The 19,733-nt window shown below is 48.5% G+C and overlaps 1 protein-coding gene across 1 annotated transcript in view; it reads left to right on the top strand.

The window, feature by feature from the left end:
• The window catches only part of REPS2 (RALBP1 associated Eps domain containing 2), a 222,393-nt gene that overhangs the window by 159,910 nt on the left and 42,750 nt on the right, over positions 1-19,733 (top strand). The window contains exon 17 of the mRNA XM_088449558.1: positions 18,339-18,422. Within this exon, the coding sequence (XP_088305684.1) occupies positions 18,339-18,422 (84 nt within the window). The remainder of the gene's footprint in view (positions 1-18,338; positions 18,423-19,733) is intronic.

Consider the following 19,733-nt stretch of genomic DNA (forward strand, 5'->3'; position numbering starts at 1 on the left):
CCCCCCAGCACCTATGCCAGCCCCAGCTGCTGCCGCCCCCCTTATGCAGTTCCTTTTATATAATGCCCCCAGTAGTGGTCCGTCTATGTAGTGCTCCCCAGTAATTGTCCCCCTATGCAGTAGTGAGCCCCCAGTAGTGAGGCCCCTTGTAGTTGCCCCCAGTAGTGAGCCCCCTGCAGTTGCCCCCAGTAGTGAGCACCCTGTAGTTGCCCCCAGTAGTGAGCACCCTGTAGTTGCCCCCAGTAGTGAGCACCCTCTAGTTGCCCCTGGTAGTGAGCACCCTCTAGTTGCCCCCAGTAGTGAGCACCCTCTAGTTGCCCCCAGTAGTGAGGCCCCTGTAGTTGCCCCAGTAGTGAGGCCCCTGTAGTTGCCCCAGTAGTGAGGCCCCTGTAGTTGCCCCCAGTAGTGAGGCCCCTGCAGTTGCCCCCAGTAGTGAGCACCCTGTAGTTGCCCCCAGTAGTGAGCACCCTGTAGTTGCCCCCAGTAGTGAGTCCCCTGTAGTTACCCCCAGTAGTGAGGCCCCTGTAGTTGCCCCCAGTAGTGAGGCCCCTGTAGTTGCCCCCAGTAGTGAGTCCCCTGTAGTTACCCCCAGTAGTGAGGCCTCTGTAGTTACCCCCAGTAGTGAGGCCCCTGTAGTTGCCCCCAGTAGTGAGCCCCTGTAGTTGCCCCCAGTAGTAGGCCCTTGTAGTTGCCCCCAGTAGTGAGCCCCTGTAGTTGCCCCCAGTAGTAGGCCCCTGTAGTTGCCCCCAGTAGTGATGGCCCCCACCGCACGCGCACACACAAAAAAACAAACAATTACTTTTGTTCCAGTGCTGCTGCCGTCCATCCCTGGTGTCTGCTCCTCGGCACTATGGGAGTGACGTCATTACTCCCATACGTCATTACTCTCATCACTCCCATAGTGCACTGCGGGACCCGGAAGACGGAGCTCACTCCTGAGCTCCGTCCCCGGCGTCCGCTCCTCGGCACTATGGGAGTGACGTTATGACGTCACTCCCATAGTACACTGCGGGACCCTATCCGCCAGGAGGATAGGAGCCAGGCGCCCGCTGGTAACACACTCAGCGGGCGCCCGGCAAATGGAGGGTGCAGGGGTGCAACCGCACCCCTTGCACCCTCTGTAGTTACACCAATGGAGGTGGAGCGCCGACCAGCGGCGCTCCTTCTCTATGCAGCTCCCGGGGACAATGGAGCCAGGTGCCCCCTCCAGAGCTGACGCCCGGCGGCAAATGACTCCATTGTTTCCGGGAGTTCCGCCACTGCATACATGTGTGTGTCAATGTGAGCTTTGATTGGCGCATACAATGTTTTTGTTCACTATTGTCAATTGCTGTATTTTTTACATCTATGCAAATTCCAAATAATAACCGACTGACCTCTCCCTGACGCTTTGTCAGCATAAATATTTACGGAAAGGTAATTGAGGGAGAAGCAGAGCATAAAAAGTGATGATTCTCCAAAATTATACAACCCCTTTAATTAGGCTTTCCTGTTCGCTCATTGTCTAATTACAGTAAAGTATATTACTACCGTGCGGCTGCTGTTAGTGCAACTCTCTTTGTTATGACCTTCTTATTTACCAGAGTCAAACATCAGTGTGATTTATGAAGTATGAGTAGGGATGAGTGATAACTGATAACAGAGGAATGAGTGTGATGATAAACTATGGTAGTAAGGACTCCTATGAAGTCAGAATGATGAGGGATCTACTACTGTATAATTCTGTGTATTTTACCACATACATCAGTTTGATCTACTAATAAAAAGTGAGTGTTGAATAAATGGTACTAAGCAGACACACATATAAAATACATTTTCAGTTCTTTATGCACCATATGCATCTCTGCAAGTTATTCTACATAATACACATATTGTAAGGGCAGTGTACAGTGTACTGGCTTCAGTAAAAGGAACGGAAGTGCATTTTGCTGAGTGGAAACAGCAGCACTATTAAAATAAAACTTGTGTGTGAGATATGTGAAATACATGCATCATGTCACTAGTCATTGGGAGCCCATTGTCAGACATTTGTCATCACTCTTCAGTTATTACACATGACTCTATTTATAATTATTATTCCTCCTCCATATTTCTTATTATTATCATCATCGTTGATTTGAAATTTGCCACGGAGCTCTAGTAGGATAATCTATAATAACGAGATGGGTATTCATGTCTGATTGGATGTGTTAGGGAATTTCATATGTGGGTACCTGCATGGCAGAATCTTGTAGTTGGGAAAAAGAAGAGATTACCATAGATGAGTCAAGGTGCAGGTAGATCTAGATGTGCAAGAAGGAGAGTATTTTAAGAAGAGATTTGAGATTCATGAACAGGTGTTGTTGAGGGCTTTGGTAGGTAACTGTATGTTGTTGAGGGCTTTGGTAGGTAACTGTGTGTTGTTGAGGGCTTTGGTAGGTAACAGTGTGTTGTTGAGGGCTTTGGTAGGTAACTGTATGTTGTTGAGGGCTTTGGTAGGTAACAGTGTGTTGTTGAGGGCTTTGGTAGGTAACTGTATGTTGTTGAGGGCTTTGGTAGGTAACAGTGTGTTGTTGAGGGCTTTGGTAGGTAACAGTGTGTTGTTGAGGGCTTTGGTAGGTAACAGTGTGTTGTTGAGGGCTTTGGTAGGTAACAGTGTGTTGTTGAGGGCTTTGGTAGGTAACAGTGTGTTGTTGAGGGCTTTGGTAGGTAACTGTATGTTGTTGAGGGCTTTGGTAGGTAACTGTGTGTTGTTGAGGGCTTTGGTAGGTAACAGTGTGTTGTTGAGGGCTTTGGTAGGTAACTGTATGTTGTTGAGGGCTTTGGTAGGTAACAGTGTGTTGTTGAGGGCTTTGGTAGGTAACAGTGTGTTGTTGAGGGCTTTGGTAGGTAACTGTATGTTGTTGAGGGCTTTGGTAGGTAACTGTATGTTGTTGAGGGCTTTGGTAGGTAACAGTGTGTTGTTGAGGGCTTTGGTAGGTAACAGTGTGTTGTTGAGGGCTTTGGTAGGTAACAGTGTGTGTTGAGGGCTTTGGTAGGTAACTGTGATTAATTTAATTGGATTCTGGGGGACATGAGGAGTCACTGTAGGGATTTGCAAAGTGATACAGCAGATGTAGAGAAGCCAGATCGGAAGATTAGTCTTATTATGCCATTTAATATTGATTGAAATGAGGATAGATGGGTGAGGAGATTGCCAAATAGTGGGTTGCAGTAGTTAGGGAGAGGGAGTGGGCAAAGTGTTTGGTAACTACTTGTTAAGATAAGGATGTATTCTGGCAATATTTTTAAGGCGCCACAAACCTTTTTGGCATCTTAGAAATAAAAAATAATAATACTAAGGTGAAGAGGTGACAGGACTGGTATCTTTGGTACATTCATATGAAGACAGGTGGTATGGGGGAACCAGACATTTGTTCGGTAAAGAGGACTGGACCTGATGCTGAATAACGTGGCTCTATTATAGGTGATGAGGGTTATCTATTTTTATCATTATTACATCCAGTGATTTGTATTCAGAACACTGAAGAAATTAGGATGCCAATTTTAGGTGACTCTTGTTTGCAATTCACAGCTTTCTGATGATTTCCCTGTGATTTTTGTTTTAATTAATTCAGTGATTTGCAGCTCGCCCCAAAACATCCTTGAAAACCATTGAATTGAGCTCACCATTTCATTTTGCCCTGGAATGAATTAACTGAGGGTGCTTTGGGGAGTATTGGTGAAGGTTTGTGAGGTGTGTGAGATTAGGCATGGAAAAAAATACCTTGTTGGAGGGTATCAATTTGTTTTTGAAGCAGGTGACAAAATACTAGGCTGTGAGTAACACAACACACAAATAATGATGTCAGGGGAAATTGTGGTGTTGAAGCCTGCTATATGATAATTTCCTAAAGTGGACTTTGTATTGATATGTTTAAGAGAATGTTTTTCTCTCACAAGTAAAACAGTGTGTAAAATACCTTCCATTCTGGTAGCCTACTGAGTTTTGCTCATCTGGGATGGGGACAAGATTCATAGTTAATTCACAATTGCCTGCAAGTCCGTTTTCCGTTTTGCATACATATTTTGCAATTTTCCGCACAGCTCATGCCCGTAGCCAAGCACACCCAACTATGGGTCATACGCATCTCAGCTGTATCTCCACTTGTGGGTGTTTCTGGGTGGCAATTGGGCGTGTGCATGTAGGCTAAAGGTTCTGAGTACTTGTAATGGGCAAGTAGGCGGAATTGTGAGCTATTCAGAGCTGAACATATACAGAGGGGTCTGATCTTGTGCACCAAGGGTAGGGCTGGTACAAATGCCGACAGTGATGACGGCTACTTTCACAAGTGGATGTATGCCTAGATGTGCCCAGGACCAGCAACAGAAATCTTGGGGCCTAGTATACACGGATCTCTGGGGCCCCTAACCCTCCCCCCTCCCAGTGCCCCCTCCTTGACCCCTCCTCCAAACACACATGCTGGGTCCACACGCACACACACATGCACACACAATTATTACAGATAGAGCGCACACACATACACACAATTATTACAGATAGAGAAATGTACACGCACACACATACATGCATACATATACATACACACATATATATACACACAGATATATAACCTGATATACACACACATACCATGCTTGCCTACCTTTTCTTTCTGCTCCCCGAGAGAAGCCCGGGGAGGAGAAGCAGGTGACTGCGATGGGGGCGGGGCCTGACAATTTGCGTCATTATGCCCCGTCCCCTTTGTGGTAAATTACTGCGATTGGTGCAAATTAAAATAGGGGGTGGGGCTAAATGACGCGATTAATGAAGAATCGTGTCATTAAGCACCGCCCCTTACACGGGTACCCGCGATCGCCTCGGAAATTCTCCCCATTCTGCCCACTTCACTAGGAAGTCGGCAGAATACGGGAGAAATTCCAACCCTTCTGGGGGTGTGGGGGTTACCCGAAAAATCGGGAGCCTCCACCAAATTTCGGTAGGGTTGGCATGTATGACACATACACACATTAAAAATGACAATAACATAGTTCTTACCTTCATGCCGAGGGAGACAGTCATGACACTTGGCTTTGTCCCTGCACTCTTCAGCTGGACCAGTAGGACCCAGAGTATGTGTCTATGGGGGGGTGGGTCCGGGGGGGGTGGGGGCGCGAGGGGGAAGTCGCTCTATGTGCCGCGAGGGGGGTGGGGTCAGGGGTGCCGTGAGAGGGAAGTTGAAGGAAGCCAATGGGAGAGGAGAGGAACAGGAAGGTAGCAGGAGGGCGAGGTGCGAAGGTGGGTGCAAGGGGATGCGGCCTAGGAGGAGGAGCACAAGCCCCTGCGTGACCCCGGTATTTGACTGGGGAAGGATGTCAGTGGACAGGGCTTCGGCTGGACGGCTGCTGTCACAGCACAGCAGCTGTTTAGAAAGTTTTACTAGGTGCTGTTGCCCTGTTTTTTTTCTGTCCCTGAGCCGTGGGGCCCGGTATGGTTGTCCCCCCTGTCGCTGGGCCTGGATGTGCCAACTGTGGCGAAGATCTGCATTTATTTCCGAGCACGCAATGCTGTTGATTTGCCTGCAACTGTGAAACGGGCACAATTTGAGTATCTGCAGCACCCAGAGCAATGTCTGTCACTCAGCAGTCCTGACAAAATCTAATGAAGACATTAATATTTATTTTAATGTTGCTAATTTCATGGAGGACCTAATCAGTTTTACATTTACTTTTCACAATATTAACTGACAGTTGAAATGCTCATAGTTATGTACTAATAAGCTGTCTGAGAAAATAGATAGTAATTATGCATTAGACGAGAGTAGCTATTTGCATAAATATGCATTATGACTGGTATCGGCAGTAGATTTCATAGCGACTTAGAAATGATGATATTATGTTTGTCAGATGCCACTTACAGCCCACTGCCACCTCTAACCCCTATATCCCTTTTCCCCTTCCTCTATACTTAAACACCATCGCTATGTACTTGGCTATATCTTAATTAATAAGCGCTACAACAGCCATCTCTCCAAATTGGACGCCTCCCTCATCCAAGATTATTGCAAAAAAAAAGACCAGATTGCTCTCCTGGCATGAAGATACAATGAGTGCTGCCGATAATTTATCCCACATTGTGTGCACAGAACGAAATGCATGTTTTCGACTGTATAAAGAGTTGTACAGATTTCTGGGAGTGGGCCCCCTCTATCCGTGTGCTTGGTTTGATACCGATCATTCTCCTCAGTGCACACTTGTACCAGTCCTGCCCTCGCTGTAAAAATATGATTTATGGTCTTACCTTGTTAAATCCATTTCTTCGTGTCCATGGGGGGCACAGGGAACACTGGGTATAGTCTAGAGAGGACAGTCTGGGCACCAGACTTCTAAACTTTATTTCTTTCCAGCATGCACAGGCTCCCTCTCCTCTATACCCCACTGCCAGCCACCGACCAGCCAGTTACAGTAGCAAGCACACGGCAGGAGCGAGAACACGGAGAAGGAAAAAAGGAGGACCGGCACACACTCAAACACAAACACATGTAAGTGACCTGGGCACCGGCACATAGGAACAACCCGCGCAATCAGGTGCGTCAGGGAGAGCGCCCTGTGCCCCCTATGGATGCAAAGAAATGGATTTAACAAGACCATAAATCTTATTTTCTTCTTCCATCCATAAGGGGACACAGGGACCCCTTCATGGGCAGGGACATTCCTGCGCTGAGAACATGATGCCTGATGATTACGTCGGGGGACACAAAGTAATCGAGTGCATAGAAGCGGATGAACATGGTAGTGGAAGACCACCTTGCAAAGTTGCTCTGCAGAAGCCCCCTTCCAAGCCGCCCAAGACGGCCATGCAGAACGGGTGGAATGAGTATAAACCGCTGCAGGCAGGGGAAGAGACGCCGTAGCATACGCATGGCAAATATTGAAGCAGAGCCATCTGGCCAGAGTCTGCTTGAAGGCTGGCCAACTCCGCTTGGGAACATTGTAGAGGACAAAGAGGGAGTCCATCTTCCGGATATAATGGGTCCTGTGAACGTAGACACGGAGAGCTCACACCACATCTAGCGAGGCCTCCTACGGGTAAGCAAGCGGAGCAGAGAAAGAGGGTACCACAATCTCCTGGTTGATGTGGAAGCAAGACACCACCTTGTGCAAGTAGGAGGACCGCCCTATCATCATGAAAAATTAGAAAGGGAGAGCGCCAAGACAAAGCACTCAAGTCAGACACCCGCCGGGCCAACGCAATAGCCAGAAGGAAGAAAGTCTTCCATGTAAGCCAACGAAGGTCCACTGACTGCAAGTGTTCATATGGAGTAGACTGTAGAACCCGAAGAACTAAAGACAAGTCTTAGGGTGCAACCGGAGGAACAAACGGTGGCTGCACGTGGAGAACGTCATGCAAAAAACGTTTTGACATCCTATAATAAGGCAAGTTGGCGTTGAAAAAGAATAGACAGGGCAGATACCTGAACCTTTAAGGATGATAAACGAAGTCCTAAGTCCAACCCGGACTGCAAAAAAGAAAGGTGTCTAGAAACTCGGAATGTCCAGGGGTTGAGGCCCCTGGCCTCACACTAAGCAAAATACGTCCACCAGGCCTGGTGATAAATCCTTGCGGAGGACGGCTGCCGGGCACTAAGCACAGTCTGGATAACCCTCCTGGAGAAGCCTTTCTTCCTTAAGACAGACATCTCAAGAGCCACACTGTCAAAGTGAGTCGTGCGAGATCCGGATGGAAACACGGACCCTGCGACAGCAGATCTGGCCTAAGATGAAGGCATAGAGGGGCGTCGACAGACAGACTCAAGAGGTCGGCGTACCATACCCACCAAGGCCAATCCGGGGCCACCAGAATCATTGTGCCTCCCTTTAGTTTGAACTTGCGAAGCACTCGAGGGCTCATCATGTCTGGAGAAAACACGTCGACTAGCGGGAACATCTGACACCACTAAAGCATCCACAAGGTGTGCCCCAGAATCCCTGGTCCAAGAACAGTCTGCGGCAGTTGATGGCTGTGCCGATGTCCGGACGACCACAGCGGCTAACTAGCAACTGAAATACGTCTGGATGGAAAGCCCATTTGCCGGAATGGATGTCCTGGCAGCTCCCAATTTTGGACACCTGGAATGAACACAGCCGACCAGGGTGGAATGTGGCACTCCACCCAGCAGAGGATGCAACTGTCTTTACTGATAGCTCTGCGGCTGCGCGTGCTGCCCTGGTGATTGATGAAAGTAACCACTGTTGCATTGTCTGACTGCACTTTGACCGCCCACCCTTGTGTCAGGTGCTGAACTCAACAAAGGGCCCTGTAAATTGCCCTGATCTCGAGTACATTGATTGGGAGCAGAATTTCTTGAGCTGTCCACCGCTCCTGGAACATCTGCTGACAAGAGCCCACACCACTCCGCAACAGAATGGCATCTGTGGTGAGCAGGATCCAGTCCTAAATCCACAATGGGTGGCCCTATTCCAGATTGGGCTGGTGAAGCCACCACAGAAGAGAGTGATGAACTTCCAGGAAGAGAATGATCGTTTGAGCCTTCATATGAAGGTGAGATCTGTTCCATCATGCAAAACCCTCCAGCTGAAGTGAGACTGGGCATATTCCATCATGTCGAACGTGATGACCATGGAGCCCAGGATCCTCATGCAAGCATGGATGGAGACCCTGTGGAGGGCCAGTAGAGGACTAATTCTGGCCTGCAGGGCTTGGATCTAGTCCTTTGGGAGAAACACCCTTTGAGAGAGAGAATCCAGTAGTGCACCCAAGTGTAACATTTCCTGAGCATTAGTTAAGGAGGATTTGTGCCAATTGATTATCCAGCCATGAGACTGGAGAAGGTCCAGTGTTGAGCGAATGTGGTGGGATAAGACCTTCAGCGACTGAGCCAGGATCAGCAGGTTCTCGAGATAAGGAAGGATCCTGACTCCCTGGCGGCAGAGATGTGCTGCCATGACCTTCGTGAACACGCAAGGTGCCGTGGAAGATCCAAGAGATAACGCCCGAAATTGGTAATGATCCTTGCAGATTGCAAACCTGAGGAAGAGTTGATGCGCTTCTCTGATAGGAATGTGAAGATAGGCATCCTGGATGTCTAGAGATGCCATATAATCCCCTGGCTCCAGTGCTAAGATAATGGATCAAAGATATTCCATCCGAAAACTGGTTCAGTGCCTTTAAGTTCAGAATAGGGCGATACGATCCGCCCGGTTTCTGCACCAGGAAGAGGTTTGCGTAGAAGTCTGTGTTGAGAGGGGGGAACTGGGATAATTACCCCGGCGGCCAGGAGGGAGCGCACTAATCCCCTGAGAGCTTCTGCCTTGTTCGGATTTTCTGGAAATTCTGGTGGAGAAGAACCTGATCGGAGGGCGTTTCCAAAAGGTTAGAGCGTATGCCTAGGAGATTACCGTCCCTGACCCACTTGTCCAACGTGGTTCCTTCCCAAACCTTGGCATATGACAGAAGCCGGCCTCCCATCCAGAAGTCTCCTAGGATGGAGGTCCCCCTGTCAGGCGGTAGGCTTGTCTGAAGACTTGGAAGGTGGCTTTCTGGTAGCCCAGAGCTGCTTACCTCTGGGTTTTGATCCCTTGGAGGAAGCACCCTGAAATCTAGAGGAAGGCTGACCTCGGGCCTTTCCTTGGGGTCAAAAGGAAAAAAACATGGTCTTGGTTCTAGGAGGTGCGGATGATGGGAGAAAGGCAGTCTTGGAGGCTGCTAAGGTGGCAACAATCTTGTCCAACTCTGGACCAAACAGAATATTCCACGAGTAGGGGAGTTCTTCCAAGGCCTTCCTGGAGTTAGTGTCAGCTAGCCATGTGCGCAAACAGAGAGCCCTTCTAGCACCCACCGCCGTCGCAGATACCTTAGAAGCCAAGAGCCCCGTAAGCACAGTAGCTTCTTCAAGATAGGTGCCGGCTGATATGATATGAGCTACTAAGGGTAACGTCCTTACAGTTTGCACCCGGAGCAAGGCCCTCTTCCAAATCCACCGCCCAGCGGTTAACTGCTTTAGCCACCCATGCAGATGCCAAAGCAGGACGAGTAATCGCACCTGCATTAGTGTAGGTAGTTTTAAGGAAATTCTCCAATTTTCTATCAGTAGCGTCTTAATAGGAAAGACGCATCCGGGATTGGGAGGATAGGGAATCTCGCAAGGCGGGCTACATGAGCATCCACTGGAGATGGGTTCTCCCATTTAGCCCTGTCCTTAGTTGGCAGGGGATAAAAAGACGCCAAGCGCTTGGACAACTGAAACTTCCTAGTAGGCTGTGCCCATGCTGCTTCCAGAAGGTCCTCTAACTGCGCAGAGGGAGGAAACTCAGTGTTCATTTTCCTCTTGCATTTGGAGTTGTGTATATGCTAAGACAGAGAGTAGGAAGCAGAACTAATAAGTAGCCTGCTACAATTATCCAATATATGTCATACGCAACCTAGGTGTGTATAGTACACTAGTAGAAGCACTGACCCAGAGGGGTCCCTAATGTGTCCGGAATACCAGGTATATATATATATATATATATATATATATATATAATGGTGATTACTGAGCGCTATGTGTAATGCAATTGTTTTTGTGACACCTGTAAAAATAAAATTGTTTAAAACAATATATGTTTATAGCTCCTTCTGGAGATTGTGGTGGGTCCCTTTGTGCACTGGACTGGCACTTGCACGCGCAAGAAAATTATGTTACCTCTCTCTACCTACCTTACCCTTTCCTTACACCAGCCGCTCCCTCTCCTCCGACCGCTGCAGAGAAATCCTCAGTGTCCGCTCGCGGTGGTAGCGGTTGTGGTATAGTCCAGGGATCAGAGAGTCAAAGCCTGGCCTTGGCCTGGCTCTCTGTGTTGCCGTGACGACTAGCCGCGATCGGCCGCTGATGATGACGTCACTCGGGAGCAGAACAGGGTGTGCAGTTGACTGTGTAAACAGTCGGTCCAGGGATCATCCAGAGTAGGGATGGGAATCATTTGATGTTTCATCGGAAACATCGGTTAAATGGTTTCGATGTTCGATGTTTAACCCTGAAATGTTTTTGATTCAATGTTTCATTACCATCGCAAGATTTCTCCCCCAATGTTTTTCCCTGCTTTTCCAATGTTTTTTTTTTTGGCAACACTGTGGTGCTGCCACTGCTTTGGGCTGCAAGCTGGCTCTCTCCTTGTATTATAGTCTGTTACAAGTTAAGAATAGAGTACAAAACACTGACTGGGCTATGGCTGCTATGTGCATGCTGCTGCTGGGGGAGGTGGCTGACAGAGGGAAAGACACTCTGGTCAACCAATTAGCAGCAGCACATAGGACAGTCCCACCCCTGGCTCACTGTCACTGGTGCTGATCTCAGTGAGCCCTGGTTGGCTGCTTGGGGTGTCTGGCTGCTGCAGCTATTGGTAACTGAGCTGTCAGTCTCACAGTGTCACTGTCAGGCCCTCACTGCATGTGCAGGACAGACCCAGCGGTGCCTCAGTGCCATCATTGGTGAGGAGCTGGGAGAGCGAAAGGGAGGGCTTGAGTAGATAGAGTGTGTTTGTCGTGATATAGACAGAGACTTAAGTTGAGGGTGGAGAAGAGAGGAAAAAAAAGAGGAGGCTCTGAAAGAGTAAAATCTGTAAAAATGGACAAGAGAAATTAAATTGAGGAAGAGAGCGAGAAGGAAATCTGTCAGTATTACATGTGTGTGGAGGTGGAGGACATTAAGGTACTGTACCACTATCACCAACAACAGGATCAGCCAGCTACACTGCCAGCAGTAACACACAACACTCCTACAATTATGTCTGTCACTAGTAGTGAGTACTGACAATACAAATAAAATGGCACCACCCAAAAGTCATTTGTGGGAACACTTTGAAAGGAAAAATAATGAGCCCAAAAGGAATGGGTATGAAATACCGCCGGCCGCAATTCCCGTCAGCGGCAGCCCGACAGGAGCAGAGTGCGACGCAGCGGAAGCCCGACAGCGCTGGAAATCCCGATCGTGGATGGGTAAGTATCCACTAACCTAACCCTCCTTAGGGGTGCCTAACCCTAACTTCCCCCCCAAGTGCCTAACCCTAATCCCCCCTCTAAGTGCCTAACCCTAACCACCCCCTTCCCCGCTACCTAAACCTAAGTCCCCCGGGGGGGTCCCTAACCCTCCCTCTCCCTAGCCTAACCCTCCCGGGGGGGTGCCTAACCCTAAGTCCCCCCAGGGAGCCCTAACCCTCCCCCCCCCCCGTGGCTGTCCACTCACGGCGCCCGGCATCACTACGATCGTGATGCCGGGCGCCGGTCTCCCGGCGTCGGGGAAATGCGGGCGTCTACATCTAGACGCCCGGCATTTCACCCAAGCCGGGATAAGACAGTAGGGAAGCCGGCTGCCGGTATATAGGCAGTCGGCTTCCCGATTGCTTCCCGCCCAAAACAGCTATTTTCAGACACTGCAGCAAGAAAATAAAAATATGTGCAAACACATCTAATTTAAAATACCACCTTGAAAACAAATACCATCTTGTGCTGCTTTGTATATATACATATGTATACACATATATATACATACACTGTTTGCCTCCATGAAGATAGCCATAGTATAAGCTAATTTTAAAAGTTTATTAGTCTATTAAATGTTTAAATACAGTTTGCTTAAAAAAACAAAAAAACATCGGTAAACATCGGTTCTAGAGAACCAATGTTTATATCTAAATAATGTTTTGTATTCAATGTTAAAAACATCGGTACTTCCAATGTTTTCTTTCGATGTCCCATCCCTAATCCAGAGTAGCCACCTAATGCCTCCAACGCGTTTCGTGCGCGTGCGCACTTCTTCAAGGATAGCATGTCCTTCATCGTTAGTGGTTTAAATAGTAAAAAAAACTTTATTGAGAAACCGGAACTTCCTCCAGGAAGTGGGTTAAAAAAAGCGGTAGCCATGTGCTTCTCCTCCATCTTTTGTACAGAGATGGTTTAAAAGCAGTTTTGATAAAACTCCATTAATTTAAGGTGCCACAAAAAAACAATATATGAAATAATTTATGTATTGATTGGTGTAGATATATATATATATATATATATATATATATATATGTGGGCACTGATACTCCACAATCCAGCTGGACACGCTGGAAGGAGTTAAGTGAAACAGCCGGCTGCAGGGAGCGCGGTACAGAGGAGACAGAAGCCCGAGCTTCCCTCTGTAAGATTACTGCAGTAGCCTGTAAACCATTACTGCAGGCCCACTGCTGAGCGTCCTCTCTCATGCAAGACAGCATGTGTCTAAAATGGACGCTCAGCATTCTCTGGCACTGAGAGAAAGGAGGAGCTAAACCTGAGACGAGCTGTCAACTCGGTTGGAAGCGCGCTGAGGGGCTAACAGGAAGTGTTTACTTCCCCCTTGGCTAAAGAATCGCCTGGGACCATGGCCGCACCACTGCTGCATAGTCCTGTTACTGTATGCCACTGTGTGGAACAGACTGCCCTGTACCGACACTAGCCCGCACCAGCGGTTCCCTGCAAGCATAGAGCTGCCCTTACCTGTCCCTGAGTGTCCAGCTGCGGCTTGTGCGGGAAGTCCGAGACCGGTGGAGGGTATGACCTGAGGCTGCCTAGCCCGTCTAGAATCCCGTGGTGGAAGTCACCGACCAGGTCGCCGGTGCTGCCATCACCGGCGTCAGGGGGTTGGAGTGTCTTTTTAGGCGTCCAAAAGGACGTCCAACAGAGGACTCAGGGCCTGATTCAGAGCCGCTTGCTCTGACAGAGCGTTCGCTCTGAATCAGGGCCGGGCTTTTTTTTTTTGGAGCGGCCTCTCGCATAGCTGTGGGTAACCACCCACAGCTATAGCGAGCGGCCATAATGATGGTCGCGATGGTCAAGACCATCGCGACCATTGGGCTTGCGACGGGACCCTTGTGGTAGGGTCTTGTTCATCGCAAGCCCCAGACAGCTTTCGGCTCTAACAGGGCCAACCCCAAATGGCAGGAGTTCTCATGGGGACCCCTCCGTTTGGGCAGCCACCCCCCCGGCCCGCCCACCAAACGGAGCGAGCTGTCACTCAACATAGACAGCTTGCCCCCTTTGGTGCGAGACCCAGAGCGACGGAGTACCCGTCGCTGGCAGGGTCTCGTGCATGCGCACGACGGAGCCGGCTCCGTCGTGCGCATGCGCTGTATGCCACCGTCGACCCGGTTGCAAGCGCTCAGCGCTTGCGACCGGGTCTGAATCAGGCCCTCAGTATGTAATAAAAAAGAGAAATACGATGGGAAACCACACAAAGCAGCTTCCCCCACAATGGAGCTTGATCCTGACGGCACTAAACTGTAATGGTGCATACACACGGTTAGATTTTGTGTCAAACGTTCAAATAGTTTATAAAATCGTTCAAATCGTTGGTAAAAATCGTTCATCGTTCATCTGACAGATCTGACCGTGTGTATGCACCATTAAACTGGCTGACCGGTGGCTGGGGGTGGAGTATAGAGGCGAGTGAGCCTGTGCATGCAAGAGGGTAGGAGCTGCTGTTGTATCTAACCATTCACTCTTTTAGAATGCAAGCTCTTATGAGCAGGGCCTTCTAACCTCTTGTACTTCTCCCTACTTTAGTTTCATGTACTTCTTACTCACCACTAGGGCACCTAACACTTGGTCACTAATGTAGCAATATATATTATTCATGTCCTGGTCCTGTATTGTATTGTTCTGTAAGTCGCTTGTCTACAACTTGTTTATGTGCTTTGTAAGGCGCTGCGGAACATTTGTGGCGCCATATAAATAAATGATAATAATAATAATTCACGTCGGTCAATGTCTCTTTGGTTTGGAGCTTACAGTCTAATTTTGAACAGTAGGAGGAAACTGGAGTATCCAGAGGAATCCCAAACACTGCATTTCTAATATACTATATGATCATATTACAATAATGTACCTGGAGATAGAACACAGGACCTCATGCAGAGTTGATCGTAAGCGGCCGCTCGGTCGTATGCCTAACGACCGAGAAACTGAAAAAGGAAGCAATCGCACGGCCGGTCGGTCGCAACCAAAGTGACACCCATACGTGAACAATGCACCTCCTTTAGCTAGCGAGTGATAGCAGCTAGCGATCGAGTCAGTCGTTGTCAGTCGCTGTATGTTAATTTTCTTCTGATGGTCGCTGCCGCTTGTGTTGTGTTGATGCCCACATGTCATGTTTCCATGCTCTATCGATCAGCTTGTTACTAGCTTGTTGACAATTATTTAATTAGTGTTCTAAAGTGTTGTTGTTTTTGTTTATTTTCTTTATTTTTTGCATGCTGCCAAATGCAAAAAAATTGAATATATTCTTGAAAAAAAAATAATTAAAAATATTGAACAAACTACTGAAATCGTGTCTGATTTAATAATGAAAAATAGACATGGTTAATCAGGGGAAAAAACAGAGGATATGAAAAGACTGGTGCAGGCTAAATAATGCAAATTACACCAAAAATTAAAAAAAAAACGCATAGAATAAGCCATCCCCATGAAATTTATTTATTCTTATTATTCGCTAATGCAAACGCAGCTGAATCAATTACATGCCAATTAGCAGTGTTATTAGCTACAACAAACGATTATTAGCTGCTTGCATTGTGTGGCTCAAAATAGAAACATCACTCCTAACATCAGTAAAATGCGATAGTATCGATTGTACTCTGGGGCTTGAGAGAGCACGAACCCAACCTCAAGCTGTACGATCAGCCATGCCTCTAACCTGCTCGCAGAGTGACGTTTTACTACTTCCGGCCTTCTATGTCAGTCGTAGCAGGTAATATATGTACGCCCCTAAAACGCCCTCCAAACGGTGAGGAACGCCTGCGTTTTCAGACCACCACCCCCGTCAACACCCACAAATGGCCTTTCATGTCAATCAACTCTCGGAAGCCACGTCCTGCTCGGAAGCCATACGAATTACAGCATTTTGGATCGCAAAGCCTCATACGCACATGCGCACAACTAACAGTGCGCATGTGTGGTTTGGAAACATGGGATGCGTACGACCGAGCGGCCGCTTACGAACGGCTCTGAATGAGGTCCACAGTCCTTTCCATTATGCAGGACTTAACAGAAATGAAAAACTGCATCTAAAATATATACTGTAACAAAAAACCACGAGTAGTCCAAGAGTGTAGATTAAGGTTTGAGGCATTGAAGGGATTTAAATGGTTCGTTTTTCAGTCTAATATGACTTTAAACTTCATTCAGACTTTGCATCAGTGATAATTTGTGTAAGTTGAAGCTACAACTTTATCCTATAATTTGAATTAATTGCTAAATGAGAAAATGTATCTTTTTCTGGCATTTTATACATGTTTCTGTAGTCATTGTCCCTGGATTTCTCTGAGCACATTTTCATTCACAAGATAAAATATTCCACTAGATGGCGCTGAAGGACACATTAAGCACAGTCATCAAGTCTGTACAGTCTGATTTTAGTCTACCAATATTTAGTTGATTGAATGGTGTCCTGTGGCTTTTGTAATCTGCTACAGTATGTTTTAATATGTAATGGTGCGTACACACGGTACGATCAGCCAGCGATAACGATATCGCTGCTGATCGTCCTGCACCTTCCCGAAGTGCTGGATGATCGATATCGATCATCCAGCAGATCACCAACCCAGTAATGACCTTCCTATAGTATACTGGTCAGTATCGACCAGGTTGGCCTGCATGCATGGGCGATGGACAATATCGTTATCGTCAATACGTGCCCGCGCATCGCAGGTCGTTGGTGGGTTGGAAGGGACAAAAAAATGCATGATATGAACGATAACGATATGATCGATATCGTTATCATTCATATCAAGCATTTTAATTGTCCCGTGTATACTCACCATAAGGCTGGGTACACACTAGGACAACGGATCGGTCAGCAGACCGATTCACTATCCTAGTGGCCAATTGATAAGCTATACACACTTACCAGTGTGTCTCGGCTGACATCACAACTAGGCGGGCATTTAAATGAGCCCACCCAGTTGACATGTAAGTGTTAGATGTGCGCAATGACAATGTTGGACGCAGTGGCGCCAAAGCTGCACTGTCGCAGTCACAGAGGATTTATTTGCAAAGTGAGTAATGGAGTCAGCCTTTGGGGGAGGTAACGGGGGGTGTTTAGAAAACCACTGGCATGTTGTGGACATTTTCTGGGTGTGCTCTAGTGTTGCTCTGCAAATTTGCTCACAGCTTCTCCGTCTTAGGAAAGTCACTCTGTCTGAGACAGCATAGGCTTATTCAGAAGTTCAATGTGCGACCGATGTTTCCGATATTCCTGCTTTTGTGTGTGAGCAGTAATATTAAAAGCTGGAGGTGGGCAGCTCAGTGCACAAGATGATGGCATAGCCATTAGCATATTTTTGCAAGTCGCTGAGTATGAAATCGCAGTTACAACGGGATTTGCATCCATCCCTGAATCAGGCCCATTGTATGGTGATCACAAGACAATGACTATTAGTGGAACATTGGCCCTCATTCAGACCCACTCGCGAGCGGCTGTCCACTCACAAGTGGGTCGATGGTCTGCACTGCGCATGCGTACGACGGAGGGAGCTCCGTCGTGCGCATGCGCGAGACGCGACGAGCGAAGGACTTTCCTTCGCTCGTAGTGTCTCATCAAAGGGGGCGTGCTGTCGATGTTGACTGACAGCACGCCCCCTTTGGTGGGCGTGCCGGGGGCGTGCCTGCCAGACGGAGGCGTTCCCAAAGGAACGCCTACCGTCTGAAGCCGGCCCCACTGACATCACTAGTGATGTCAGTGGGAGTGATTTTGGCTCTGATAGAGCCAAAATCACTCCTGGCCTTGCGGTTGAAAAACTGAACCACAGGCTTTTGCTCGCAGTGGCGATGGTCGCGATGGTCAAGACCATCGCGAGCATCATCCTGCACGCTCGTATATGCTGTGGGTGGTGACCCACAGCTATACGAGCATCCAGGAGGACGCTCCATATTAATGGAGGTGGGCCCTGATTCAGAGCGAGCGCTCTGGTCAGAGCGTCCGGCTCTGAATCAGGGCCATTGTTTGCCCCTCGTGTGCTCGGCCCATTATGGGGATGATTGGGCACAATGTACCCTCCCTCAAATTGTAGAAAATATAATTTTTCCATCGTGTAAGGTCTGGTGATCACCAGGCGAGCTACTAATCCGGGTGCGGTATCACTTATTAACATATTGAAATAAATGGCTTGAGAATTAAAAGAGAGAATAAACCTACCTTAGTTTGTATGTAAAATGAAATGAATGGTATAATAGTGGAATCAAATTACAAAACTTCTGACGTATCAGTTTACTTTAAGTCTTCACTTACATCTTTTAAATAAACTATGCTGGTTGTCATTTTATTTTGTTTTTTAAAGCCAAATATCTTTTATTTTTACAGAGTGAACGAGCAGCAGAGATTGAGTTACATCTCCAGACAAATAAATCCTTACCACAGACAGAGGAGAGCAGCCCTGCCAAGAAGGTAAGATCAGCATTACTTCTAGTCTGCGAGGTATAGTATCCATCTCTCACTATATGCTCTCTCTGTCTTTCTACTTCAGGGTCCATAGGGTATCCACAGGATACCTTGGGGTATAGGTGTGACGTCAGTCGCAGGGCACCATAGAGTTAAGCTTTCAGCCTCCCAGGATGCACTAGGTCCCCCTCCTATACCCCGCCCCCGGGCCAAGGCACCTCAGTTTAGTTTGGTGCCCGGCCGGAGTCGGGTGCACCTGTTGGAGTGGGGGCTAGAAGAGCCCCTGAAGCTTTTTCTTCATGCAGCTGTGGCTGCACATCTGGATGAACAGCATGGACAGTCAGTCCTGACGTCCATGCTGTCTTCCCTACACCCCGCCGGTACCAGAACGCCGGTACTGATCCGGGGATGCTGGTGGGCGTCTGGGGTCACAGCTAGCGGTGACCCCAGATGCTCCGGACCATGGCCGGATTCAAGGGGGACAGAGGTAAGCAGCGGGGTCCCGCGGTGGGTCCCCGCTGATCACATGGTCCTAAGTCCCCAGGCAGGGGGCTCCCTGGGGACTGGCTGCAGCGTGGAGCCAGGCGACCAACCTGCGCTTCCACTACCCCCTGGGACAGCGGACCGCAGCAGAGCGGTAGCGCTGCGGCGTCCCAGGGGTTAAATGCATGCCAGGGGAGCGCGCCTTCCCTGTCTCACAGCCGGCGCCTCCCCCGCTGCACACAGCCCTCTCTGCACTGTGCTGACTGGTCCTGTGTCAGCGCTCCTCCCCCAGGCCAGCTTCTCTCTGCTCCTCGGCGGCCATCTTCTCTGCAACGCATGGTGAACGCTGCTGGAAGTCTGGAAGGAAGCATCGTGGTCTGGGTCCCCCCGCATACCTCTCCTCCGCTGTGGCTCAGGTCTGTGTATGCAGCGCTGTGTCCTACCAGGCCCTGTGTCTGTGTAGTTGAGTGATCAGCGCTGTTAGTGCAGGAATTGTTATTTCTCTGCATTGTATGTGACTGTGCTAGCGCTGCCTGTAACTTTTCTTCTCTAAACTGTCAGCTTTATTACTGTCCCTGTTCTTTCTGCTAAAGCCCTTGCGGTGCGGTGCTGCAGGGTGGTCTCTCGCCTATTTAATACTTAATTGGTGAGAGAGGTCACATACGTGGTGCCATAATGTCTGAAAGTGATTTTCCCCTCCGGCTACAGTGTACCACGTGCAAAGTACCGTTAGCGGAGGGGGAGGGTAGCGCGGAGGGCCTTTGCCGGCAGTGTTTGTCCATGGCGCGGCCTATTACGGTTACAGCACCGGTACAGGAGCCGCCCTGGGCTTGT

This window comes from Taudactylus pleione, unplaced genomic scaffold (assembly GCF_031769625.1).
Source record: "Taudactylus pleione unplaced genomic scaffold, aTauple2 ptg000487l, whole genome shotgun sequence".
NCBI lineage: Eukaryota > Metazoa > Chordata > Amphibia > Anura > Myobatrachidae > Taudactylus > Taudactylus pleione.